The following is a 25,954-nucleotide window of genomic DNA, read 5'->3' as shown; positions in this document are numbered from 1 at the left end:
GATTAATAATGCTGGTGCATGCCTTTGACCGCGGCTTCTGCAACCCCGCGTTGAGTAAGCCGCTCAGACAAGTTTGATCGTGCCGATGTTGACGATCTTGAGACCGCTTACTTTTCATGTGCCGCTACGGCTACGATTTCCGAGGCGATGCATGTTAGTCAGATGAGTTTAGCAAAAACATCTGTCGGTATTAGAACTCATACTGTCCCCTCTCTGGTATCTCAGTCCCCTTCCCCCCTCTCTCTCTGTCTAGCAGGACGTACACGAAACTTGACAATTCGCATTATTTATTCAAGTTTTAGGCTGTTTGAGTGCCCAAATATCACAGTGCTTCGTCCTTTCAACAAAAGTATAGAAAAAGTCGTTTTGTTTTCTTTCGGATCCAACATCTACCTACTTGCAGAGATCTCGCAGTATGGCGCAATTCAATCGAGGATCTATGAGACAACTGCAGCTGTGGGTGAGAGAACTGTTAGATGTGTCTTGATAGGGTGCAATGCCCCTGCAGCGTGGGCCCTAGTTTCATGCAGTTCTACCAACTACAAGTGAGATCTCGTCTCATGGCCAGAATAGGCTAAGCACCTCCTCGAACCGGCGTCTTCGCGATTGCCAAGTCTCCTCTGCACAAGATGGCTGAGGCCATGGGCACACTCTTGTGTTACGAGCCTCTGCCACCTGGAAAATGGACTCGAATCTTGATTCTTGAACCGGGAACTTTCGAGGACCCCATAAAGTGCTCTTTACGCTCCGTAGCATTCTACGACACAGGTGATCATCCAGAATGATGCGGAGTATGGCCATGCATGAAACCAAGTTCGCTAACCAGTCGCTTCGACAGAGCCTTATGAAGCAATTTCTTACGTCTGGGGAAACCTCGATGAGGTCCAGACTATAACCTGCCATGGAGTCTCAGTCGCCGTCACTACGAACCTCTTCCAAGCCCTTCGCCAAGTCAGACACCCCACCAAGCAACGTCAACTCTGGGTCGACGCCCTCTGCATGAACCAGCATGACAAGTTCGAGAAGAGCTCCCAAGTCAACATCATGGGCGAAATCTACTCCCAGGCCCAACAAGTCCTCATCTGCTTCGGCGACGACGACCAAAACGGCCGCGCCGCAGAAGAAGCGTTCAGCGTCATCCGCGATTTCAACCTCGTCGCCGCAAAGCACATGCGGCACTTTGAAATATCGCCGCACACCATCAAGCGATGGGCGCCCCCGGACGGCAGCTACGGCCCCGTCACGCGGGCGCGGCTGCAGAGCGCCGTGGACATGCTGAACCGCCCCTGGTTCGAGCGCGTCTGGGTGCTCCAGGAGGTCGGGCTCGCCCGGCGCGCGCTGCTCGCGTACGGCAGGTCGACGGTGGACTTCACCGAGGTCCTGGACTTCGTTGCGGCGTGGGTGCGGAATAACCAGATCACGCGCGGTCTTGTTTTCAAGGCGGGCCACATCATCAGCCTGTTCCGGTTCGTCTGGGCGACGTTCACGGAGGACGTTGAGAGGTCGTGGTACTCGTCCTCGCACATTCTGAAGAGGATTGCGCGGCTGCAGAAGGATGGCGGCGTGTTGGAACTCGAGGATGTGCTTTTCCGCGCGAGGGGCGGGCAGCGGGCTACGGATAAGAGGGATCTCGTATTTGCCTTCCTCGGGCATCCGCGTGCGAGGTCGGGCGATGGGGAGCTTTTGATCGAGGCTGATTATACCAGGACGTTGCCAGAGCTGAAGTTTTGCCTCTTCTCGCAGATGAGCTCCCGTTCCCTGCGGTTTCTAGGCCTTATTTGGCATCGGTTTCCTAAAGACCTGATTGAGGGGCCCTCGTGGTGCCCTCGGTTGAACAGCCGACGACACTGGACAATAAACAACAGATATGACGCTTCTTGGGGCGCGGAACAGACATCAAGAGGATCTGGTGTACAGGGCTCATCTCTTCAGGTTTACGCATACATCCTTGACAGCATTCATCTCTGTGGTGAGATATGCGGGACGGTGATTGGAAGAGAGCGTACCGAGGAAGACGACAATTCGGCAGAGGACGTCAAGATCAGCGTGGACCTTGCAAGGTCTCTTCTCTCCCAAGAGCCGAGCATCATACAGGAGTATTGGGGGATCTTGGAGAAGACGGAGGTGGACGTTGGACTGACGTATCCCGACAAAGCCCTTGCCTTTGCTTGCACACTCTTACATGCCGTACAAACTGAGAGCAAGCTTCCGAGAAGCGGAGCAATTGCTCGCAGCTTTGAGGAGCATTGCCGGGCGAAATGCCCACTCATATACGACTACCTCAATCGGAAAAGCTGGCTCCGGACGTGGAACTCTGCGGCAGATCCGCGGACCGTTTCGTTTGTGGAGCGGGCTGTGAGATGCTGCAATGGTGATCGATTCTTCACAACCAAGGGTGGCTTCTGGTACGTGATCTGATCATTTACTGGGATAGTTGAAATTTGAGTGTGTCTGTACATCCGAGTACCACTGACACTGAAGCCATATGATTTAGCGGGACGGGGACACCTCTGATTCAACCCGGCGACTTGATTTGTGTTGTTCCCACTGTTCAACCGCCTCTGATAATCAGGCCAGTCGTGGGGGATCAAAAGAAGTACCACATCCTTGGGTCATGCTATATTCATGGAATGATGTACGGTGAGACGTTTCAAGCTACAGGCGCTGAGAAGAAAGTCCTGAAGCAAACACTTGTCGAGTTTGTTTGAAAAGTCCTCGGCATCTCAAGGCAACGTCCGACTCAAATGTTGGAATCTGACAAGGCAGACAGACTGTGCGGTTAGTTATCATTCGCCACACAGACTCGTGGGTTCTGAAAGGAAATTACTAGAGATATTAATATAGAAAAATGAGCCGTCGTAAATTCTCTGCGGGCATGGCAGAGTCCGACTGCTGAGTTCACTTCAGACCGCCGCTCAGCAAGATACTCTGGCCCGTCAAGTATCCAGTCTTGCACAGCATGATCACGACATTAGCGCACTCCTGCGGGGTTCCCAATCTGCCAACGGGGATGTTCTTCACATCTCCCGGCGTGCCCTCGACGCGCTTCTCGTCGGGTATCATGCCCGTCTCGCCAATCATGGCCGGTGCTACATCGTTCAGCGTGACCCCGTCCTTGGCATGCTTGGAAGCCAGGTTCTTCATCAGCCCAGTCAATCCGGCTTTGCTGGCAGCGTAGTGACAGCCGTTGATGCCGCCCCCAATGGCAGAGATGGACGACACGAAGATGATGCGGCCCCAGTGCTGCGCAGCCATATGGGGCATGGCGAGTTTGCAGAGCAGGAATGAAGCGCGGAGGTTGATGGAGTAGGTGAAGTCGAACTCTTCAAGAGAGATATTCTCCAGTTGCGGGTTTGCCTTGTTGTTGAAGCCAGCCGTGCCAGCGTTGGAGACGAGGATGTCGGGGTGTTGCCCGTGCTCGTCGAGGATTTGCGCAAAAAGCTTTTCGATGCCTTTGGATGAAGACATGTCGACCACATGACACGAGATTCGCCTGTCCTTAGTCTGTTCTGAGCGGAGGTCGTTTTGAAGGTCCGAGAGCTTGCTCCGGGTACCTTCAGACGAACAGGTCAGGGCCAAGTGCGCCCCGTTGGCAAAGAGCTCTCTGGCGCAGGCACCTCCAATTCTACACACACTCAGAACTTGGTTGTGTAAAAAAAGGACTGACGGAGTTCCTTACCCACCAGAAGCGCCGGTGACGAGAGCAAGCCGGCCCTCGACTTCGTTGTCAACCAGCCCCATGCTGGATAGTGGGGTAGAACCGAGGCAAGGGATAGGAGGGAAGGTTTAGGTGATCTTTGAGCACCTCAATGTGAATTCAAGTTTTGAAAAAAAAAATCAGATGTATTTTCTTCGTAAGCTTGCTTCCAAGCCAAAGTTGAGAACAGCTGGAGTTGGTGAAGTGACGGACTTGCTCTCCAGTGAGCTCAGCGACTGCATCTTGACCCCGCCATTAGCTGCCCCACTGCAGCTTTGTTACCCCGCGATCTCCAATAATGAAAGTCAAAGATAGTGGCTGGCCAAATTCAGATCTCGGCGTTGGTCCTCAAGAGAGTAAAAGCAACGGTTAGTGCAAATATTGGAAAATGCGCAAAAATAGCTCCCTCTGGAAGTTCTGGTTTTGCCACTGATTTTGTCAGCCATGATTTGCATGTTTTCACGTAAACTTGCATGGTGAGTGGGGTTGTGTTAGTGCCAGGTTGACAACGAATGTCTTGGCTGGATTACGGCCCTGAACCTCCGCCGTCCCAAACTGTAATGGGCAGAGCAGTTCAACCCATGCCCCAGCGTCCGGGGTTCTTCCTAGCAAGAATCGCGAAGCTTCCATGTGGCTTTGTACGGACCACCTTCTGCAGCTGCCCTGGTCCGCCAGCAAGAACCCAAGAGAAACCCGTCTCGAGTACAATGCAAACAGGTGCAATAACGAGTTTTTCAATGCCCGCGGCTACTGACCGCTTTGAATGGTGTCATCAGTCACGTAACCTTTAGGTAATGTCTCGTCCGTGAGAGCATCATTGTTGACATAGACTTATGCGATGGAAGCTCGGCGTCGGCCCCTTAACTGTGGCTTGACCGAGTCCAAGAGCCCCACTCATCGCCGGGGAGCCACCACCAACTCCCGGGCCTAAAGCTTATCGCGCCAATCGCGTGCTTATCGGGCAGTCAGCCTTGCAGCTTGCCGGGAGTTTGCGCCACAACTTTTTTTTTTCTTACAGCTGTCCTCTTCGCCTGGACAGGTAAGCCATTAGCACGAGGGGGACCACTAACCTTGCCGAGCAGGACCCAGTCTGGGGATGGCACCGCAGCGAATCCAGTAGAGGACACCTTCACGTCTCTTTTTTGACGACCCTCCGTGCTGTCCATATCCTCTCTGCTTCTGGGTCATAACTGCGACGAGACCTCCCCTTCCTTTCTTGTCTCGCTCTTGTTTTTGTTTACGTCTCGTTCTCTACACCCACCGCGCAGTCGAGTCTCCCAAGCCTCTCGCCGGGACTTATCCAGCAGTCCCTGTAGGCACCACCAACCGAACCCGTCTCTACGAATAACCGTATACGCAGCGCCCTTGGGCGCAACCCACCCACACAATGGCGCAACGAATGCCCTCGCCGTTGAGGATACTCCTCGGCTGCGTTTTCTTCTTTTCTGCCCAGGTCTTTGCCGTCTCCGCAGTCCTGGGTGTTGACCTTGGTACCGAGTACATCAAGGCCGCCTTGGTCAAGCCTGGCATTCCTCTCGACATTGTCCTGACCAAGGACTCCCGCCGCAAAGAGATCTCCGCCGTCACCTTCAAGCCCCTCTCGAGCGGCCCCAAGTCCGGATCCTTCCCCGAGAGACTCTACGGCTCCGACGCCGTCGCCCTCGCCGCCAGATTCCCCCACGATGTCTACCCCAACCTGAAGACCATCCTCGGTCTCACTGTCGACCACCCCATTGTCCAGGAGTACGCTGCCCGACACCCCGCCCTGCAGCTCGAGAAAAACAAGCAGCGAGGAACAGCTGCGTTCAAGAGCAAGTCTTTCGCCGAGGAAGAGGAGGCCTGGCTGGTCGAGGAGTTGCTGGCCATGGAGCTTCAGGCGATCCAGAAGAACGCCGAGGTCGCTGCTGGTGCCGGAACCGCCGTCCGCTCCATGGTCCTCACCGTGCCTCCTTACTTCACCATTGAGGAGAAGCGCGCCATTCAGGCCGCTGCCGACCTCGCCGGCCTCAAGGTTCTCAGCCTCATCAGCGATGGTCTAGCTGTCGGCCTCAACTACGCTACCTCTCGCCAGTTCCCCAACATCAACGAGGGCGCGAAGCCCGAGTACCACCTCGTCTTCGACATGGGCGCCGGTTCCACCAAGGCCACTGTCATGAAGTTCCAGAGCCGTACCGTCAAGGATGTTGGCAAGTACAACAAGACCGTTCAGGAGGTTGCCGTTCTGGGCTCCGGCTGGGACAGGACCCTGGGCGGTGACGCTCTGAACTCTCTCATCATTGACGACATGGTCTCTCAATTCGTCGAGTCCAAGGGCGCGCAGAAGGTCTCTGCCCAGTCTGAGAAGGTCAAGACTCACGGCCGCGCCATCGCAAAGCTTACCAAGGAAGCGGAGCGCTTGCGCCACGTCCTCAGCGCCAACACCCAGACCGGCGCCAGCTTCGAGGGCCTCTACGAGGACGTCGATTTCAAGTACAAGATCAGCCGTGCCGACTTTGAGAAGATGGCCGAGGGCCACGCCGCTCGTGTTGGTGCTGTTGTTCAGAACGCCCTCAAGATGGCCGGGCTCGAGCTCTCCGACCTCACCTCAGTCATTCTCCACGGTGGTGCTTCCCGCACGCCCTTCGTCCAGAAGGAGCTGGAGACTGTCGTTGGCTCTGCCGAGAAGATCCGTAGCAACGTCAACTCAGACGAGTCCGCCGTCTTCGGCGCTGGCTTCCGCGCTGCTGAGTTGAGCCCCAGCTTCCGTGTCAAGGAGATCCGCATCTCTGAGGGTGCCAATTTTGCCTCCGGCATGAAGTGGACCAACGCCAAGGACAAGCTCCAGCACCAGCGTCTGTGGTCTCCCATCTCTCCCCAGGGCGGTGTCGCTAAGGACGTCACCTTCACCAACCACGACGACTTCTCCGTCACGTTCTACCAACAGGTCGACTCTGCCGAGCAGGACACCAAGATTCTGACTACCAAGAACCTCACCGCCACCGTTGCGCAGCTCGAGGAGAAGTACTCCTGCGTTGACAGCGACATCCACTTCAAGGTCGGTGTCAAGCTTAGCAGCGAGAACGGCGAGGTTGAGGTGACCAAGGCCACTGTTGAGTGCGAGGCCGACGCTCCCGAGAAGGAGGGCTTCGTTGACGGCGTCAAGAACCTGTTCGGTTTTGGCAAGAAGGACCAGAAGGTCATGGACGGCGAGGATGGCGCTGAGTCCGAGTCTACCTCTTCTGAGTCTTCCTCCACCACCGCTTCCACCGCGACTGACGCTACCTCCGCCTCGTCCTCTCCCGTGCCCAGTGACGCGGCTGCTGACGGAAAGGAGGCCGCCCCCAAGAAGGAGCTTGTCGTCATCTCCGTCGACTTCACTCTCGAGAAGACCGGCCGTCCTGAGATCTCCCGCGATGAGCTGGTCAAGTCCAAGGATCGCCTCAAGGCATTTGAGGCTTCCGACAAGGCTCGCCGTCTGAGAGAGGAGGCCCTTAACCAGCTCGAGGGCTTCACTTACAAGGTCCGTGACCTCCTCGAGAACGAGGCTTTCATTGCCGTTTCCACGGAAAAGGAGCGTGCCACCCTGGAGAAGAAGAACAGCGAGGCCAGCGACTGGCTCTACGAGGACGGCGCCGATGCCACCAAGGATGAGCTCAAGAAGAAGTACAAGGAGCTCCACGACCCCGTCTCCAAGATCCAGAAGAGGAGCGAGGAGGCCGCGAAGCGCCCCGAGCTTATCCAGGCTCTCAAGGACGCGCTGAACTCTACCCAGTCCTTCGTCGGCAACATCAAGAAGCAGATCGACGAGTATGACGCGTGGCACGCCTCGGCCTCTGCTGCGTCCCCTTCTTCCACCGAGACTCCCGCTCCCTCTGCCGACTTTGACGACCTCGAGGATGACGAGGACAAGGAGCGCAAGATGGAAGATGTCGTCAAGGAGAAGGGTCCCGTCCCTCCTCTGTACAAGCGTGAGGACATTGACGTCGTTGAGGATCTGTACGATGACACCCTCAAGTGGCTTAAGCAGATGGAGGAGAAGCAGGACGCCCTCGCCGCGACCGCTGACCCGGTCCTCCTCGTCAAGGACCTCCAAGCTAAGCGCGATAAGCTCGACAAGGCCGGCATGGATCTCGCCATGAAGGGCGTCAAGCACTTTGAGCAGAAGTCCAAGAAGGCGAGCAAGAGCGCCGCCAAGAACAAGACCAAGTCGGCCACCTCTTCCTCGACGACCAACACCGCCACCGCGTCCACCGAGTCGGACAACGGGAAGTCCACCACCACCATCCCCGCCAAGAGCTCCGCCACCGAGCCGGAAGCAGCTGGCCGCACCGTTGAGCTGCCTGGTGGCGGCAGCTACGTCCAGTACGGCGGTGACGGCGAGGCGCCGACCGACGAGGAGCTGGAGGAGATTCTGAAGAAGTTTGAGCAGCACCAGGGACCCCCTCCGCCCAAGGAGGAGGTGCACGATGAGTTGTGAAGAGGTTGTAGACGAGGGGTTTTTGCTTTGAAGTTTAAGCATACATACAATACCTAGGCGTTTAGCAGATGAATTCAAAAAGTCAAGACATTGTGGTTCGCGTTTTGCTCCGTGAAATCTCAACTCGGCTGTGTGAAATTGGTTCCCTCTTTACTACTCTATGCGACCATGAACATAGGTGAGCCTGCTTGCACTTTGTGATGTAGCAGATGTCATTCAGGAGAAAAGGCCAAATACTACCGAGGGAAACCAGTAACGGCAATAAAACGTCGCCATTCCAAGTAGCCGAGACGGGCGAGTGAATACGCTATGAGTAGCAAACACTCACCATCGCGCACCGAAATAGTCACAGGTAACGCAGGCTGCCGATCGCCCCGTCTCGTCAATTTGTCATTTCCCCAGCACGCCAAACATCGCATCCCGCATGACTGTCCTCGTCCGACCCAGTCATCGCCAAAAAACGGCCCGACCCATAACCACCGAGTCCCCCCTTTCCCCCGTACCACAAGATCATCAATAACATACTCATCTCAAGAGCAAACCATCGCCAGCAAGGTCCCTCCGGGGAAACACACCCGTCGGTCCCGGCTCAATCCTCGGCGCACACTTTCACCTTCTCGACAGGATGACAGAATAAACAAAATCAACAATCATCGATATTCGTCCATCGCCTTACAGTCAAACACAACTCCGCTGCTCCCAAAAAGAAAGGAATGAATTTTCCCTTTCGTCGAACAAACACTCCGCTTGCCCATCACACAGTGAGACCACATGATAAGACAACACCAACCATCAAATCACCCCCTGAATCACCTTCCCTTCAAAACCACAACTTGTCTTTTCCTTCCTTGCCTCTTTAGTTGCCCTTTCCTACACAACCACACGCGAGACGGGTGTCTGCACCGGCACTTGGATCCGCTGCGCCCCGTAACACACTGAAAGGGCAATGCGCGATCGTCCAGACAGGGAAAGACAAACTTCTTTTTTTCCTTTCCCCCCCAAGACTCTTCTCTGCACGAGACAGAGGCAAACAAACGCACAAATGTCGCTCGCTGGCAGATGAGATCACCGTATTTTTGCGGGGAGCGGCCTCCTGTCGGTCTCAAGGTGTCATATAACACGGTTGCAAGACATCAGGCCATGAAGGGATGTATGTTTGTGTTGGTCATATATAAGTGTAGCCGACCAGACCTATCTTTACGAAGCTGCCACTCCATTCAGAGAGAGTCTCTCAAGCACCGTGATCATTCCTGCCCAAGCATTTCATCACCATAATGACGGTCAAAACAATGCTGCTCTCCCTCATCCAACTCGGGTGCTTCGCCACAGCCACACCGGCGCCCCCCGCCGCCGCCGCCGCCGTCCCGCCCCGGGGCCGATCCCTCACGATCCCCGTCCGCGCCAACCCGCACCATGTCCCCGACGGCCCCGCCGAGCTCGCAGCCGCCTACCGCAGGTGGGACATGCCCGTGCCGGAGGGCCTGGAGACGCACCTCCTCGCCCGACGAGCTGGATACTCCGGCAAGTTTTCCTCCCTCCCTCCCCCGTTTCCGACGGCCGATCACCACCGCTAAGACGAGCTGAAACCAAACAGCTGGCATCGCACCCGCCGCGAGCACCGCGAACAACGACGCCTGGCTGAGCGAGATCTACCTCGGCACGCCCGACGCGCAGCCCGTCTCCGTGAGGATCGACTCCAGCGTCTCAGACTTGTAACCCATCCTTCCTAGACAGCCTGTTCCCCACTTCCTGATGCTGAAACTGACATGACCGCTAGCTGGCTCTTGTCCACCGACACCCAATTCCCAAAGTCCATCGCGACGGCCAGCAGACCAAACCTCTACGACCCCTCAAAGTCACGAGCAAGCCAAGAACTCTCAGACTTCAGCTGGAACCTCACAGATGGTCCGTCACCCATCCGCCCCTACCCCCAACCACACTCTGCTAACAAAAGCACCCCCTTCCTCAGACGACACCAGTAGCGTCTCGGGGAAGGTCTACTTCGACAACCTCCGCATCGGCGGGCTCACCGACCAAAACTGGTTCAACATCACAAACGCAACCATCCAGTCCGCCGTCGACGTCACCGGCCACTTCGCAGTCGACCAGACCGGCCTCGGCGGCGTCCTCGGCATCGCAAAGTCCGGCCCCTCCGCCGTCCAGCCCGCCATGCCCACCATGATGGACCGCCTCAAGCAGGACCTGCACTACCCGTCCATCTGCGCCGACCTGCGTCACAACTCCTCCCTCGGCTTCTTCGACTTCGGCTCCGGCCGCAGCGGCGATAGCACCACCCTCGTCGACGAGCCGCCCGTCCCCGGGTCCCCGCACTGGGACTTCAAGGTCGCCCGCTTCCGCCTGACGTCCATGGCCGACGGCGTGTGGTGGAGCGCGCCCTTCTCCGCGACCGTCGACACGGGGAGCAACCTGCTCCTCATCCCGGGGCAGCTGGTCGCCCTGTACTACGCCGAGATCCCCGGCGCGACATTCGATCCGAGTCTGAGGGCGTGGCTGTTCCCCTGCAACATTGCGTCCGGCATTCCGGATTTCGAGTTCGCTACCAGCGGTGGGTTCAACGGGACGTTACCAAAGGAGTACATCAACCTTGGTCCAGTTTCGAGTAATGACGGCAAGTGCTTCGGTGGTATCCAGCCCAGTGGCAACGACCATGGCATCTTTGGCGGAGTGGTTTTGAAGACGATGTATGTCCAGTTCAACTTTGGCGACACGGGAAGCTTCGTTAGTTTCGGACCGAAGGGACTCGACGTGTGTTCTTTGACCAACACCTGCAAGCTGTGAGATGAGACCGCGGTCCGGACCAAGGACATCGCGTGGGCGGAAGAATGTAATATTTCGATAGATCGGAATGCGGGCTGTTTCAAGTGAGCGAACCCTGGTAATTTGAAAGCCGTTAGAAGCAGAAAATGTGCTCCCAGCCCTTGCTTATCCTTGGTTGCTCGCAAACGGCGAGATCCTCTGCCCAAGCTCACCAACAACCTGGGTCGACGAACAATCTTGCAGCCTGTGTGGAATTTGGCTACGCGCCAAAGTCGGCGTCATCACCTGAGGACCCTTTCGCGCAATGCCAAATGTCATAACGAATCACAGTGAATTCCACTTCTTCCCCTGGTATATACAGATGATGCCCTTTCTTCCGCTGGTCTCAGTGACCAGAGGGCGCCTGTCCACGTATGGACCACCACTCATGCATGCTATAACTCCCCGACGTGATGGATAAAGAAAAAAAATGCGAAGCCCTTGGGGCAGCAAGAGAAAAAAGCCAAATGCAAACGATTTCGTTGATCAGGAATGTCATGCCTATTGGTGCCTTACACAGGCTCAGGGCTGGTATAGCGAGCGACGTCCCGTCACAAAATGTGATCTTCGGCATGCGGTTTTGCCAAGCACAAGCGAGCAATCCAATATGGAGGTTCCAGTCCCGCGTGAGAAGCACCGAAAATCCAATGTCGACATCGCGGTTCGGTGTGGCCGTAAATCGCAGAGTGCGGGTATATGCGGGATTGCGCTCGAGCGTTCATGTTAAAAGAGTCCGGTGTCGCAGTCTAAAATAAGGGTTCTCTATCCTCACGCCCGTTCGCGATCACCGTCTGGTAGGGAGAAACCGAGCAAGTCAGCATTTATGGCCTCAAGGAACAAGTGGCCGCCGTGGCTTGCCCGTGGTTGTGGTGGTTGCGGTGCTTGAAGGGGGGACTCAGGCGGGAGGTGGTGGTGGTGGTGATAGTATTATGGGTATGGTGCGAATTGGCAGATTGTGGGAGTAGCTGTTCAGTGTCGGGGAGGGTCGTCGTCAAGGTCATCCTTGCCGACGAATTCGTATTCACCTTCGCTGGCAGTGGGTGTGGGCGGCATGTTCGCCGACGACGGGGCATGAGGCTGGTTCTGGCGCGCCGTACCTGGTCGTGATCTGACCTTCTCGGCCTCCTTGGACAGGGCTGCTACCGCATCATGGGCGGCTTGGCGCTCGGCAGGCTTCTGGGCAGGGCCGTTGCTCTTCAGCCGTTCCTCCATTTCGCGAATGCGACGCTCGAGGGCCTCAAGTTCGTTGGTCTGAGTCTGAACGGTTTGCTTGCTGTGGACCACCGCGTCAGTAGTTGGCTCTCAGATTGGCGGTGGGAGAGCTGCCAGAATAATTGCTGCAACGTACCGCTGGACAACCTTCTCGTCGAGGTCGGCAACACTGTTTTCAATGCGGAAAATGTCCATTAGCTCCGCGGAGAAAGAGCGGGCAATAGTACTGCAAGTTGGCAGTCAGTACAGCAGCTCGGTGAGTCCAGTAGCGAACTGGAAGGGTGTAGGAAATTGGTACGCACGATTGCGGGCGGCGACCGTTGGGAACCCAGTCGCGGTCGAGCTCAGCGTCGGTCATGTTTTGCGCCATTTCGTCGGTGTTTTACGGGTGGTGTAGAAGAAAGCGGTAAGTTGAAGAGTTGAAGTTGGAGGGAAGGACGGCGAGGAACCAGGGAAAGGATATGGCTGGGTTCGCGGTCGACGAAAAGGGAGGGTGATCAGCGACTAGTGGGCGGTTGACAGTATCGACAGGGTGCCTGTCACACTAGTAACCCAGGCACGCGGTTGTAAATGTGCGGTGGGGAGGGTAAGTGAGATAGATGGTGTAAGAATTGCTGGGCAGTGATACGGGAGCAAGTTGGAATGCGGTGAAGATGTTGGAAGAATGCGCCGTCGGGAGACGAGGATGAAGGCGGTCGAATAGTTGTTTCGTCTGCAAGCGGCAGGGAAAAGGGGATCGCTGGTGGTGCTGAGAGTTGATACTGGCGAGTGGTGGGAGGTGGTGGGTTCCAGGTTAGGTAGGTAGGTTGGAGTAGAAGAACGAGAAGGCAGGGAGCAGCAAGCCGGCTTTAGATGCGGGATGAGGTGGACTTTGTAAGACTCCCGTCGGGGCAAGGGGAGGAGGGGAAGTCAAGTCGGCTTGACCTTGGATCGGATCTTGGACGTGGTCATGGATGGACATGGACACTGGACAGTGCAGCAGCTTCTGCGTGAGACACGACACCAAAGCTCGCTCGCTCGACATCCAAGCCAGGCGGAGCGGTGCCTGACATCAGGGCCGCCGCCTGTTGGTGCACATGGGTTTTGGATCACCAGCCGGGAATGGTTAAGGGCCAGGCACAGGCGCAAGCATAAGCACAGGCACACACAGTGGTCTGTCTATCTGTACGGTACCTACCCAGAAGGCCAAACGGTGTACCCGACAGGACATGTAATAGCCTCCCCTTCCCCTCTCATGGGCCATGATGTGGGTGGTGGTGGATGATTGCTTGGTTCCCGGCGGTGGAGGTGCAATTACCAGGTTACCATCTGTAATCAGCTGCAAAAGGAAAGGCCTCGAGACCCAGTCAATTGGGCGCAGAAGCAGCGAGAAGGGGGGAAGGAGCAGTGGGAGTGGGAGTGTTCATGCGACCAGGACCTGACCGGGACAGGCGATCCAAATCTAAAAATCACCGCAAATGGGTGGCCCGCATGGAGTTGACCGCATAAATTAGGCTCCTGGCACCTTTACAGCGACACATTGTACACCTTTCTCAGTGATGGATGGCCAGCAGCAATACTTAAGTGTTGGTAGGCGCAGGCACACGTCAACAAGGGGTTTGGGGAGGGGGATCACCCCCCGAAAAGCATGAAGACGACCGAGGGGGGGCTGTTTGAGGCCAGTATCGGGTCTCGACGACTTGGACCGCCGTCCGGACCGCATAGTGCCTTGTGTCGCCGCTTTTTAGGTGTAAGCAGTCCCTCAGTCCCCCGCGGGCAGAACATGCCGTTGGTCGGTAGTCGAGGCAGGGCCGAGGCGGCGCAGAACTGCCGTCAACAAGCAGGGCAGGTTGGGGCGGCAATGGTGATAATGGTGGATGATCATTGATCAAGAAAGACCAAAGTTCCATATGCAGCTGCCGCCCGACGGACCTGCAGCTCAAAGACCGCGCTATGCTAAGGTAATTAGCGAGGACAAACGCCAGGCCTTGCCCGTCATTAGCGGGGAGCGGGAGACTGCCTTACCTTAAGGTAAGGTAAGGTAATGTTCCCTCGCCCCTTCCATGTGCAGCTGGGACCCTGGAAAAGAGTACTTCAAAGTACGTTCGGCCACATTCCTTCCCTAAGGTACACGACGAGATACCTCCGGGGGTACGTACCCCACACCTCCGGGGCAGGTGGCAGCACATCACGAACAACGCCTCTCCACGAGTCCAGTCCACGAACACCACCACCAACCAGTCATCAGTAAAGTTACCTAGCAGTGCTATCCCACGACACCTTACCTTAAACATCCTTCATTCCCCAGTCCTCGTCTTCCTCATCATGCCCGCAAATTAACCCCTCCATCCCCAACACGGTCTTTCGCTGTCGAAACGAACCAAATCACCCGGCCTGTCCTGTTCGTTTCTCTGCACTTTTATCCCCATCTTGATCACTAACTGCAGTTGTTCGGACTTCCTCGCCTCAGCCAGTCAGCTGCGACGAGTCGTCTGGCGCATGCATGCCATGCGCATTCCCCAACTGTCATTCGCCAGCCACCACATGACGTCCGAGTCTTGCAGCCGCATCATGTGCCAGATCTTTGTCCAGATGAGAGATAACGGAAAGACCCTGCAGACGTGCCGCGACATTGCCGTCCGTCTCTTTGACAATGGAACCTCGACAACCTCGACGAGTCGACAAGCATTCTATTCTCCGCCACCTGTTCATCCTGCACAAACCTCCGAGGCCTCGATGTGTGCGACACCCAACCATCGTGCGCAACACCATCAGATCTCATCTCACAAATCACCCCTCCTTCAGCACTACAGAACGAGGAAAAATAGGGGGCAACTTCGCGACTGTCAATTTGACATGACATCAAATTTCGGACCGCCCTAATCAATTTGACTTCCTGGTCAAACCACCCCCAAACTTGATCAAAGCGCCATAGGGAAGTCCCGCCCTAGCGCCCAGCCGCCAACACCTCTGGTCGTTTTTTAATCTCGCCAACCCTCAATTCCAACCACTCCCGGAGCCCTCATGGGCCTCATCCAGGCCTCATCCAACATCTTGGGCACCCGCGCTTGGGGATTTTCCATCTCCTCCCCCTCTCCTCCCAGACAGTGTTTCCCTTGTTTCTCTCTCTCTCCCTGCGAGGCGGCCACGGGGGGCCATGCCCACTCTTGAGAACAAGCCCAGCGCGAACCTTGCGCGATTCTTGCGTATCCGTATGCCCCTCGCAAGCGCAAGGCAAGGCCGCGCCTTCGTATGATCCAAGTTGCGACAAATGGATAATAAGACACAATGACGCAAACTCCCTTTCCGACATCGACCTTGCCGACTCTCCGAGCTTGGCCAATGCGAGTAATAACCTCTAGCGAGTGACAGATTAACGCGGGGCCTCCGCTCCACTCGCTGTGCACACAATCGTAATTACATGACGGGTCGCAAAAACCCGCGTCACTGGTCAGAAGAAGTCGATGATGATACTACGAGAGCGGTTTCAATGTGCAAGGCAGCATGCCTTCCATCGCGTCGGCGAGACCATAGGCTTAGCCTACGCCAGAGAACGCCCGAGTGGCGCTGAATGAGGCTCAACTAATATCGCCCTCGTAGCTTCTAGAGTTTGATGAGGAAGCCACTATCGAAAGATTCTATGATGGCCACGTTGCTCGGACATAAAAGCAACGGCAACAAGCTTAATCGACCGGACAACGTTTGCAGCTCGTCGCAAAATAAGCTGCTCAGCTGAAGCAGCTACATCTGAGGCAGTGTCCGAGTTGTTTTGGGAATTTCAATTCCGTCCGCATACCCAAGATCCGAGGGGAGAAGCTGCTCTCATCAGCTCTGTTGTCATTCGCGCGCGATGTCGTTCTCCAGAGTTGAGCCCCCTCCGTGCGCCATGTCCCTAGCGCGTTCGGACGTCGACGGCATTCAGACGAGGGGCCCTGCGTCAACGGTATCTTCTGGGTTGTCACAGACAAGATCCAACAGTGATCCGTCCTCCCGGGTCTTCATGGACGAGCGGAGGTGAAGATTCACCGAGCCATTGCTCTCCTCGGTCAAGGAGCAGTAATACTCAACTCGGACCCAGCCCATACTGGCCAGCTTCGTTCGCCCAAGTAATGCTGACGACTTGCCCCGCGCCTGACCGTCGACGCAGCAACGCAGCAACGGCACCCTGATGAGCAATGAGATGTCTGTCGAGCACCGCAAAGCGTAATTACCGTGTCATGATCTCCTATTCAGCAACCGCGGGAGAGCTCTTGGGCTCCGTATGAAACTTGAAGCTGCCACACACGTCCAGGCGCATGTTGACCTTTCTTCGAGCGGGTTTTCGGTAGAAGACGACTCCCATGGCCCTGATACCAGAGTATTAGTAGTACACACACAGGAAGCACTGAAAACCGGGGCGGCCGTCATTGGGAGGCATGGACTTGTTCATGGTCTATTTTTTGACTGACGAAGCAGCGGATGTACGATCAACTCCGTTCCATTTGCGATGCTAAGCAAATCCGATCCCTAAGGCCCAAGGTATAATGCTTCATCGAGCATCTGTAAAGCCTCCTGACCAGGCAGATGATAAGTGACCAATCCGTCCCAATTGTCCTCCCGATGCCGTTTTTTTACTTTTCGTCATGCATACCAGCTGATGGTTGAAAGGGTTTAGTCAGAGCCACCGACGGCACGGGCTGTAACATTGTTAGATTGATTTGTTCTGTCCTCGACGAGTACATGGGCTTCCGTCGACGTACTGTAGATCTTCATCTTGCTGTGCTGAACGATGGGCTTGATGATGCCCTTCTCCTCGAGGTCGGCCAGGCACTTGCGGGCCAGGGAGCCGTTGATCTTGAGACGGTCGACCAGGACGGCAACGGTCACCAGGCGGTAGGACTGGACATCCTTGTAGAGCTTGTCGGAGGTGGTCTTGTCGAGGATGACGGCGTGCTGGGCCTTGTCCTTGACCTTTCCCTTGGACCTGTGCGATGCGTGAGTCGGCTTGTCGATGGACAGAGAGGGGAGGTGGTTCGATGGTCGTCGGTTTTCTTCTCGATCGCACAACGCACACACACAAGAATCATACGCACCACTATTTCAGGTGTTAGCAAACATTTGGACCGAATCGCACGAAGTGGGAAATTGTGGTATCAAACGAACCTTCTTCTTTTGCTTCTTAGCTCCAGCAGCGGGCGCCTTCACGGAGAACAGTCAGTAACATGTCTTTTTTTTTTCGCCAAGTCGACAGCATCTCGTCGTCGCCTTCGAATAAGGGCCCGTACCATTTTGTCTGATTTCTGGTTGTCGTCGGTGGGATATCAGGCACCTAGGGCGGGTTTGCGGTGGTGAGTTAAGTTCATTTGGAGGTCGTCGGGAAAGGCGAGCGCCTCCACTCAGACCACCGCGGATTTCACAGGGCTCCAATACCCTAAGAATTTCCTGACGTAATCGCCGCTGATTGGCCCCGACGCGACCGGTGCCCCACTTTCGGCGACGTCGAAGCGTGGGAAAAATTGCAGCCAGCCAGACGAGAAAGCCCTTGTGGGCTGGGCCACCGCATTCGAGGCGAAAATTATCCACAGCTGGGGTGAGATACTGGCTCTTCGACATCTTCACATCCACGACCACCACATTTTCCCCTTCGTTCACTCGAGACTCCCTTTTCCAAGGTTCCCTACTAACCCCCCCAACAAAAGGTCGAGCGAAAATGTCTGACGGCGGTGATATCGAGGTCGAGAACGTCGCCACCTACGACGTCCTTCCCAAGGACGTCGTCAAGGAGGTTGGCAACGTCAAGCTCTTCAACAAGTGGGATTACGATGTTGAGGTCCGCGACATCTCTCTGACGTGAGCCTCTCCCTCCCCCTCCTTAAGCGCGCACACACGAATACGACACGAGAAGAAAAAAATTACACAAGACAACACGAGAAAGTACTTGCGATGCTAATTGGGACTTCAATCGAACAGTGACTACATCTCCCTCCGCAACCCCGTCTATGTCACCCACTCCGCTGGCCGCTATGCCGTCAAGCGCTTCCGCAAGGCCAACTGCCCCATCATTGAGCGCCTCACCAACTCCCTCATGATGCACGGCCGCAACAACGGAAAGAAGCTCATGGCTGTCCGCATCGTTGCCCACGCCTTCGAGATCGTACGTCACCCCCGGAACACCTTGATGCACCCCTCGGAAGGAAGCAGAAGTCCAATCGCACACACATGGGGCTTAGCCAGGCACGGGAACGAAAAAAACACAATCGAAAGCTAACATGTGACCACTAGATCCACCTGATGACCGACCAGAACCCCATCCAGATCGCCGTCGACGCCATCGTCAACTGCGGTCCCCGCGAAGACTCCACCCGTATCGGTTCCGCCGGTACCGTCCGTCGCCAGGCTGTCGATGTCTCCCCCCTCCGCCGCGTCAACCAGGCCATCTCCCTCCTCACCACCGGCGCCCGCGAGGCCTCCTTCCGCAACGTCAAGTCCATCGCCGAGTGCCTTGCTGAGGAGCTGATCAACGCCGCCAAGGGCAGCAGCAACTCGTACGCCATCAAGAAGAAGGACGAGCTGGAGCGTGTCGCCAAGTCCAACCGATAAAGGGTTTCGCCACACTTTTGCTGTGGTTTTGTCGTCAGGGGAAAAAAGGGACCTTTACTGCCCGAGCATGGGTTTGTGGGTTTCAATTGCTACTGGGACAAGAGATCTGGTTGGGGGACCGGGAGGAGTGCTGGGGTTTTGGAAGGAAAAACAAAAACTTCATCACACACTCACGCCTGTGAAGGGAACGTTAGGAGTACCGTCGAAAGAAATGGGACCCTACCTTCTTACGTCGTAAAAAAACTTTGCTTTTTTGGGGACAAACATCAAACGGAGGCGTGGTATTACATTACAGGGCAATCATCATCCTTTTTTTTCTACCTCTTCGTAAAAGGAAAAGTGTATGTGTGTTGCGCCCTTTTGCATTTGCGCGTTCGGGAATGGGGAACGCTGCTACGGCATCTTGTCTCTTACGGCTCTAGGTGGTTTTCCAATACGAAGCCAAGCTCGTCAGAGGGCACATGATCAAATACCTTAGCTATCCCGCCTATCTCGCTGTGCCCTGGAGATTCCCCATAAGAAGCCATGTGTGATGACGAGAGATGATGGACTAGGATGCAATTACGAGATAACTGTCCGGCATTGACCGACCTCTATTATGTCCTACGAAGCAAGTATAATAAGGATATTGTGGACCGTCCGTCCAGATAAGTAAACGACTGGCCATCGTTAATCATAAGTCATAAGCTCTCCCCGAATGCTTCGAAAGCCTCCCTCTGCCTCTCATCAACAGACCATATCAAAAGGCCCAAAAATGCTCAACCCCTCATACCAGAGGGGTGGTCTCGGGTTGAACGTCCAGCCGCATAAACATGCCCTTATGCTCGATGCCCTCCTCCCACCAAGTCCCCATACCTTCGTCAACGGTAAAGCCCATCTTCTCCCACATTTCCACAACCTGCTTCTGCGCATGCACGCACACCAGTCCCTTCCACTTGGGCACCTCCTCCGCCGTCGACGCCCCGATCTGTTCCAGGCCCATCTCTTTGATGCTCGGGTCGAAATAGCTCGGTTTCTCCTTCAACCATGCCAGCACTGTGTTCACAAGCAGCAGCGAAATCCGGTGTCCCCTAAATCCTTCAATCACGGCCAGCCTGCCGAGCTTCACGTACGGCTCGATCCCGTCGTGCAGGTCCGTCGCGCGGTCCGGCCCTGCAAACGGCCGCGCCGCCGACGACCGCCTCTCCTCGCCGACGTGCTCCGCCGCGCCCACTACGCCGTCCTCCTTGACGGGGCTCTTCATCTCCTCCGTGGCCGTCTCCACCGCCTCGCTGCCGCCGCCGGCCCCCACCTTGATCTCCTCGAGCTTGCCGTCCCAGTAGACGCCCCCATCCTTCGGGTGCGGGTCGTGCGGGAAGGGCACAAGGCGGATGGTGCCGATGGGCGTGGCGCGGGTGCTACTCCGGCGCGGCTTGACGATGTTGCCGTCGGCGTCGAGGACCTCCTGCTCGACGACCTTACTGACCGAAGCGTACGAGACCCAGTGGCACGCGCGGCTGTCGTCGGCGTCGAACTCGTTCTCCGCGGGCACGCCCTGCTCCTTCACGAAGACCTCCTCGCGCACCTCCATGGCGTCGCAGAACAATTTCGGTATGGCGGCGGGCTGCTCATCGTGCGCGCGGCCGCGAATGTAGGCGTCCAGTCTGGTCGGCTCCAGAAGGGAAACAAAAGGCGTTCCCATGTTGGCGGTGGTCGTGTAGGGGAGTTTTGTTTTTATTTTATTTGCGAGAATACGTTGTAGGTTAGGGCCTGGGTTTGAGTGAGATGCGACGAACAGGTCTTGGGGTTCGCTTCTAGAAGTAGGTTCTTCTTATGTGTTGATGCGAGGTTGAAGTCAAGCTCAAACAGACAAAACGTCAGGAGTGTGTGTCTTTAATGGCAGCTTCAGGTTTTCAAATCTGGAAAGCGGCAACCTAGAAGTCTCGTCTCATTTCATCAAGCGCATGAGTGAGGTTAAGGCAGACACTAATAAGAGGGCAAGTGCAAGTGCGCTTGACAGGTGCAGGAAGGACACACACAAGCAAACAGAAAAACGGGGAAAGTACCCCCGCCACCGAGTCTAACGTAGGTAGTCAGCCCTGGTCGTCATCCGGGAACACTTGGACTCCTGCTCCCACCATCCAGATTTTGCGACGCATCCCATGTGCTCAAGGTGTCGTCCGTCTTCCCAGCAGCAGGAGAAAATTCTAAAAATGCACCCAGCCGCCGATACATGGGAATGGGGCGGGGTTTGCCTGTGGTAGAGGGCATGAAATGACGTTTGTAGGTACACCTCCCCGGTCCCCCGGGTGGCGTTCAAGCCGCCGATCCAAGCGGCGTGTGTGGGGACCCTGTGAGGACCGGACTCCGGAGGAGCAGTTGGTCATTCGCGAGTTGGCTCACCTTTGCGTCCATCTGAGGTTTCTCAGGGTCCTCTGCTTCACGTGTGCTTCCTGCATGTGTGGACTGGAAAACATGCTATTGGACAAGGCATCAAGATCGACGCGCGAATCCGAGTGGCCAAACACAATGCAACATGAACGGCGGCGAGCTTGATCTAGCAACTCGGGCAGTAGCCCTTCACCAGTGCAACTGTGCGGGGAGACAGGGTTCAGCTTTGAGAGGTGAGAGTGCTCTTTGCTTGGCTTCGTTTCGGGATGCGTCCTAGCATATCTTGATTCATTCCCTGCCTATTCCCTGTCGGATTACGTCTTCCAGCACCGGAGCAATCGTCCGTATCTCGGGGCCGGCTACGGGTTTATTTCTCTTATTGTGTAGTTGTCTCTCTGTTTCCGTATTTATGCATACCGACATTAGAGGCTATATGCATGAGCGACTCTCTTTTCGTTGCGCATCAACCTCTATAAACGTGGAGGTGGCTGACGAGCAGCGCATGCCAAGTTCGACTGCAAGCACACATCAAGGATCAAGTTATCAAGGTCACACCCTAAAGAAGACGTGGCAGAAGTCCAGAAAAGGCGGAAATCCGGCGTAGAAGGGCGATGAAGGCTTCTAGGACTCAATAGTAGAAACTCTTGGATGCATTGGTCGGCAGCGTGGGCACCAAGACGATGCGACGTCTACAGTACGACAATTATGGGAATATGTTCAAGGATCACGACTCCATGAGTCCTAGTCCATTGACCATGCACGAATCCAGTCACATCAACAACACGAATGTAGGTCTAGCGTCGTCCACAAAACTTGTCCTCAACGAAGGCATCTATGCCTCTGTATTTCGCATGCGTGAAAAGCACTGGACATCGCCCTAGAGGCAAGGTAGTGTCCAAAACCCGGAAATGTAACTCCTCGCACAAAAAAGGCTTTCCCAGCAGCAGCAGTAGTTCATCCTCTCGGTATCAAACTCTTCCCCATATTCCTGCCCCGCGCACACTTCTCTCAAGAGGGAGAGAAGGCTTATGCGGCAGCAACCTCGACGCTCTGCTCAACACCATCGGCGCTGCCAGAGTTGACCTTCTTGCCGGTCTTGGCAATGGTCTGCAGGACCTTCTCGTAGGGCAGGCTCTCCTCGGCGACGACGGTGGCGGTCTGGCTGTCGAGGGAGACCTCGTAGGACTTGACGCCTGTTGAGAGGATCCACGCGTTAGCGAACATAGAGCTTCAAATGTTGTCCAGGAGATCGTGTTGCGAGCATCGCAAGGGTTGCCTCTGGTGTCACCGCCGTTTTCGCGCCAGGACACATGTGCAGCAAACACCCAGTCCAGCACGGAACATGCTCTCTCCGCGAAAAGCACTCACCATCAAGCTTCTTCAGAACACGGTCAACGGCACCGGAGCAGCCGCCGCAGCTCATGCTGACGTTGAACTTGTAAGTGTGCTCAGACATTTTGATTGTGGGTGGTTTCGAAAGAGAATTCGGGAGAGTTGGTGGTTGTAGTCGGTAGATGGAAAGATGTTCCGGAATGGCGTTTTTGGCGGGGTAGGATAGCTAAATAAAAAAGGAGGGGCAGCGGCTCTGTGTGTAGGTATGGTCTCCGCTGCGCTAGATGACGGATAGTTCTTTCCGACCTCGGGGACAAAGGGACGTTTTCACAATGAGATGAGGAGGAAGGGACGACGTTGATTATATATCCATCCCAAACCAGCATTATTAATTACCGTGGAATCGCATACCTCTTACCACCCACCGAGCGCTTCAGCCGTCGATGGCGCAAGAGCTCCCTTCAGGTCAGGTAAGCACACCTAATACCCGAAGCAGCGCCCCCCAGCCCCCCGGACACCGGCATCAGCGCTCCAATCGGCCGTCACCCCCGAAGGTCTCGTTCTGAAACTTGCTCACCTCCAGCATGGCTCCCGCCCAAAGAAAGAAGAACCAGCAACAAGCACTGCAGCAAGACTTCAACAAAGTGTCTGTCCCTTTCCCCTGAAACGTGCCCCATTCCCGCCCGTACCCGTTGAGCGCATTTCATTTCACATCATCGCCGCCTTTCACACCTGCAGCGTCCCAAGGTCCTGCCCCTGAACAGCCCCTCCCCTCCAGATCGACGGTGCTTGTGCAGCAAGCAGCGTCTCTCAGTCCCAAAGCTCGGGAAAGCTCAAGGTGTCCTTTCTTGTCCCTCTCACCATGGTTGCCGCGCTGCGCCCAGCTCCCCTCCTCCATGGATGTCACGTGCGGTCGAACCCGTCTCGGGTAACTGACGGGGTGCAGGGGTCCGTGTGCAGATGAGCCTGGGTCTTCATGAGCTGGGCAACGGCAAGTTTTGTCGAGATTCAATGTGTCAATGGAATTGTTCCATGCAAGTTTGCGGCTCTATTTGTCTAAGTATACTACAGAGGAGGGACAACTTTTCAACGGGCCAGCCCAGCAAATCCTCCAGATATTCACTCTAGTGGAATCCACCAGGCATCCGGGGCTCGCTGTCCTCGACGTCCTCATCGGCGTCCACCAACGGCGGCAGCTCGTCGTCCTCCGGATCTGTTTCCTCGTCATCGTCTGGAAGCCCACCCTGCCATCCGCCAGGTACCAGGGACGCCAGCAGGTCCGCAAGTCTCGCCACAACCCCGGCGGACGGCGGCTGGCGTCCATCGCCTTCCTCAAGGTCGTCGTCATCGTCGATGACAAAATCACCTTCCCACGCATTGCCCTCGCCATTCTCGTCATCATCAGGGAACGCACCCATCATCGCTCCGGCACCAGCGCCCGCCGCACCAGCACCGCCCATCACAGCGGCCCGCTCCTGCTGTCTCCTCAGCATGTTCATGAGCTGCCTTTCTTGAGCCAGCATATCCCGTTCACTTGGTCCGCTGCGCCAGGGCATCTGCGTTCCCTGACTTGTGAAAATGTTTGACTCCTTCGGCGGCGGCAGCGGGTCGAAAGCGTAGTTGGGCTCCTGCGTCAAGATCGACCTCGGAATGCCGCCGAGCAGACTCGGCGCATCCTCAAGCCACACCCATCTGGCCGTCCGGGTGTCTGGTTGCCTGTCTTGCGGGAGGCTCTCTGTGGGCTTCTTCGCAACCTTGACGGCTTCCTTGAGTACTTCGATCGCCTGGGTGTTGTTCCAAATATCCTTTGCTTGGTGCACATAGAGCCGTGTCCAGAAATCGCGTTCGTCAGTGTCAGGCTGCACAGCCCAGAGGGGAGGGGGCGCCTCGAGGTTGAGTGCTTGGAAAATGGCACAGTACAACCACGGGAGGCGCTCCATACCAGCCACAGCGGCCGTCTTTGCACCTTCAAAGTCGCCGAGTTGCAGCTTGGCCAGGACTAGCGTTTGTGTGATGTAAGTATCGTCCGTCTCGTCCGACACATACTCCGGGGTGTTGAGGAAGTCGACGAGCCACTGTGCCTGTCGCGCGCGGATGGCAAGGACGTGGATGAAGTATTTCATGCCGTAGGGGTCGTTGGGGTTCAAGCCGTAGAGCAGTTTCGCCCACTCTAGCGCTGTCCTGTAGGTTCCCTTGCGGACCAGACTCTTGAGATATGTGTACCCAGCAAGCCAGAGCTCGCGGTTCTCTGGGCGGCGGAAGTCCAAGCGAGCCTTGCCCTGCTCCAGCTTCTGGCGGAAAGCAGACGTCGTAGCCCGGCCGAACGTGAACAGCGCCCTCTCGCAGAGGTCTGCCGCAAGAGCTTGGTTCTGATCTTGCACGGCGACCTTGCTCACCTGAAGCAGGGTCGAGATGTGATAAGGGTGTCGCATCAGCAGCTGGACCAGCTGCATCGGATCGCCCAGCTGTACGCAGCTGAAGAACATTATCTGTACATTGTCGTAGGCCTGCTCGTGGACAAAGGCGAACTCCACGAGACCATCCGTGCCCTTCTTGATTTCCTTCATGACCAGACCGACGGCAGTAGCACGGGGCCAAGTCTCCTTGCCTTGGATAAAGACGTTGCGCCGCAGGGATATCTCAGGGAGCTTCTTGCGCGGGTCGCCGCGGAGAGCAGTCTCGAGGTCGACGCCCTGATTTGTGTGTCGCTGCGCTCTCCGCGCCGCCTCCAGCTCAGCCCTCTCCTCTTCCTGCGCCGTTTGTATAGCCTCCTTTCCGAACAGCGCGCGCATTTCGTTGATGGCTCGAAGGTACTGGGTATTGATCTGCAAAAGCTCGTCGACGTCGCGGCTTCGCTGCGCAAGGTTGGCCGCGGCATTCGACTCGTTCTTGCGGGCAGCGCTGAGCTCCTCAAGCGCTCTGTCAATCTCGTCGTCCTTCTCATCTTCCGACTCGTCCTTGCTCTGCGCTGCCTGCTTCTTGGCCTTCTTCTTCTTTTTCTTATTCTTCTTCTTTGCTGGCTGCGGGACAGGTTCGGGTTCGGGCTCAGCCTTCGTCTCTTCCTGGGCATCATCGGATTTTTCGTCATCATCGTCGTCGTCGCCGCCACCTAGGGCTGCGAACAAGCTCTGGCGGGGCTTGATAGGTGCGGGTTCAGGCTCGTCATCTTCGCTGGACTCTTCGGCCGCCTTGGTCTCCTGGAGCTGTTCGAGCTCTCGCTGCTTCTGCAGCTTGCGAAGCTGACGGCTCGACATAATGGCGGGCTTGTAGAAATTTTCGTGGTGGTTCTTGTGCAATTGAGGCAAATGCGACAAATGGTATGGAAGTCGAGGGGAAATGTTTGTGCTGTCGGAAAGGCTGCTTGCAGTAATGCGTCACGCCGAAGTGCCAACATGACGTGTGGCGGGGTTAGGCGGGGCAGAAAATTGGCCTACACGCATCTCAGGTACAGTGAGGGAGCGTACAGCTACAAACTCTTGTGAGGCAAAACCAGATGAACCTCAACTCAACCA

General features: G+C 56.0%; 11 protein-coding genes across 11 annotated transcripts; 5 read left to right on the top strand and 6 right to left on the bottom strand.

Moving 5' to 3' along the window:
• Positions 1-781: 781 nt before the first annotated feature.
• COL26b_008824 (uncharacterized protein) lies at positions 782-1,723 on the top strand (the record flags this gene model as incomplete). Its single annotated transcript, XM_053181571.1, has 3 exons — positions 782-791; positions 839-1,657; positions 1,707-1,723. 3 exons carry the CDS (start codon positions 782-784, stop codon positions 1,721-1,723), a joined length of 846 nt encoding a protein of 281 aa, XP_053034457.1.
• A 1,175-nt stretch (positions 1,724-2,898) lies between these two features.
• Positions 2,899-3,741, bottom strand: COL26b_008823 (uncharacterized protein; the record flags this gene model as incomplete). Its single annotated transcript, XM_053181570.1, has 2 exons — positions 2,899-3,625; positions 3,680-3,741. 2 exons carry the CDS (start codon positions 3,739-3,741, stop codon positions 2,899-2,901), a joined length of 789 nt encoding a protein of 262 aa, XP_053034456.1.
• Positions 3,742-5,084: 1,343 nt separating this feature from the next.
• On the top strand, positions 5,085-8,153 carry COL26b_008822 (uncharacterized protein; the record flags this gene model as incomplete). Its single annotated transcript, XM_053181569.1, has 1 exon — positions 5,085-8,153. The coding sequence occupies one exon, from the start codon at positions 5,085-5,087 to the stop codon at positions 8,151-8,153; it is 3,069 nt and encodes a 1,022-aa protein (XP_053034455.1).
• A 1,289-nt stretch (positions 8,154-9,442) lies between these two features.
• COL26b_008821 (uncharacterized protein) lies at positions 9,443-9,869 on the top strand (the record flags this gene model as incomplete). Its single annotated transcript, XM_053181568.1, has 2 exons — positions 9,443-9,678; positions 9,770-9,869. 2 exons carry the CDS (start codon positions 9,443-9,445, stop codon positions 9,867-9,869), a joined length of 336 nt encoding a protein of 111 aa, XP_053034454.1.
• A 50-nt stretch (positions 9,870-9,919) lies between these two features.
• Positions 9,920-10,952, top strand: COL26b_008820 (uncharacterized protein; the record flags this gene model as incomplete). The annotated part of the gene is made up of 2 exons (XM_053181567.1): positions 9,920-10,058; positions 10,123-10,952. The coding sequence occupies 2 exons, from the start codon at positions 9,920-9,922 to the stop codon at positions 10,950-10,952; spliced, it is 969 nt and encodes a 322-aa protein (XP_053034453.1).
• A 987-nt stretch (positions 10,953-11,939) lies between these two features.
• Positions 11,940-12,552, bottom strand: COL26b_008819 (uncharacterized protein; the record flags this gene model as incomplete). Its single annotated transcript, XM_053181566.1, has 3 exons — positions 11,940-12,243; positions 12,319-12,408; positions 12,485-12,552. The coding sequence occupies 3 exons, from the start codon at positions 12,550-12,552 to the stop codon at positions 11,940-11,942; spliced, it is 462 nt and encodes a 153-aa protein (XP_053034452.1).
• Positions 12,553-16,811: 4,259 nt separating this feature from the next.
• Positions 16,812-17,428, bottom strand: RPS25 (40S ribosomal protein S25; the record flags this gene model as incomplete). The annotated part of the gene is made up of 4 exons (XM_053181565.1): positions 16,812-16,837; positions 16,901-17,124; positions 17,257-17,339; positions 17,426-17,428. The coding sequence occupies 4 exons, from the start codon at positions 17,426-17,428 to the stop codon at positions 16,812-16,814; spliced, it is 336 nt and encodes a 111-aa protein (XP_053034451.1).
• Positions 17,429-17,850: 422 nt separating this feature from the next.
• On the top strand, positions 17,851-18,740 carry RPS5 (ribosomal protein S5; the record flags this gene model as incomplete). The annotated part of the gene is made up of 3 exons (XM_053181564.1): positions 17,851-17,990; positions 18,111-18,294; positions 18,423-18,740. The coding sequence occupies 3 exons, from the start codon at positions 17,851-17,853 to the stop codon at positions 18,738-18,740; spliced, it is 642 nt and encodes a 213-aa protein (XP_053034450.1).
• Positions 18,741-19,506: 766 nt separating this feature from the next.
• On the bottom strand, positions 19,507-20,421 carry COL26b_008816 (uncharacterized protein; the record flags this gene model as incomplete). The annotated part of the gene is made up of 1 exon (XM_053181563.1): positions 19,507-20,421. The coding sequence occupies one exon, from the start codon at positions 20,419-20,421 to the stop codon at positions 19,507-19,509; it is 915 nt and encodes a 304-aa protein (XP_053034449.1).
• Positions 20,422-22,136: 1,715 nt separating this feature from the next.
• COL26b_008815 (uncharacterized protein) lies at positions 22,137-22,566 on the bottom strand (the record flags this gene model as incomplete). Its single annotated transcript, XM_053181562.1, has 2 exons — positions 22,137-22,303; positions 22,479-22,566. 2 exons carry the CDS (start codon positions 22,564-22,566, stop codon positions 22,137-22,139), a joined length of 255 nt encoding a protein of 84 aa, XP_053034448.1.
• Positions 22,567-23,566: 1,000 nt separating this feature from the next.
• Positions 23,567-25,696, bottom strand: COL26b_008814 (uncharacterized protein; the record flags this gene model as incomplete). Its single annotated transcript, XM_053181561.1, has 1 exon — positions 23,567-25,696. One exon carries the CDS (start codon positions 25,694-25,696, stop codon positions 23,567-23,569), a length of 2,130 nt encoding a protein of 709 aa, XP_053034447.1.
• Positions 25,697-25,954: the final 258 nt, after the last annotated feature.

Source organism: Colletotrichum chrysophilum, assembly GCF_026319265.1.
Source record: "Colletotrichum chrysophilum strain AFK26 chromosome Unknown scaffold_80, whole genome shotgun sequence".
In the NCBI taxonomy this organism is placed as follows: Eukaryota; Fungi; Ascomycota; class Sordariomycetes; order Glomerellales; family Glomerellaceae; genus Colletotrichum; species Colletotrichum chrysophilum.
Note: the sequence above shows the minus strand (reverse complement) of the source record. Positions and strands in the feature narration are given on the sequence as shown.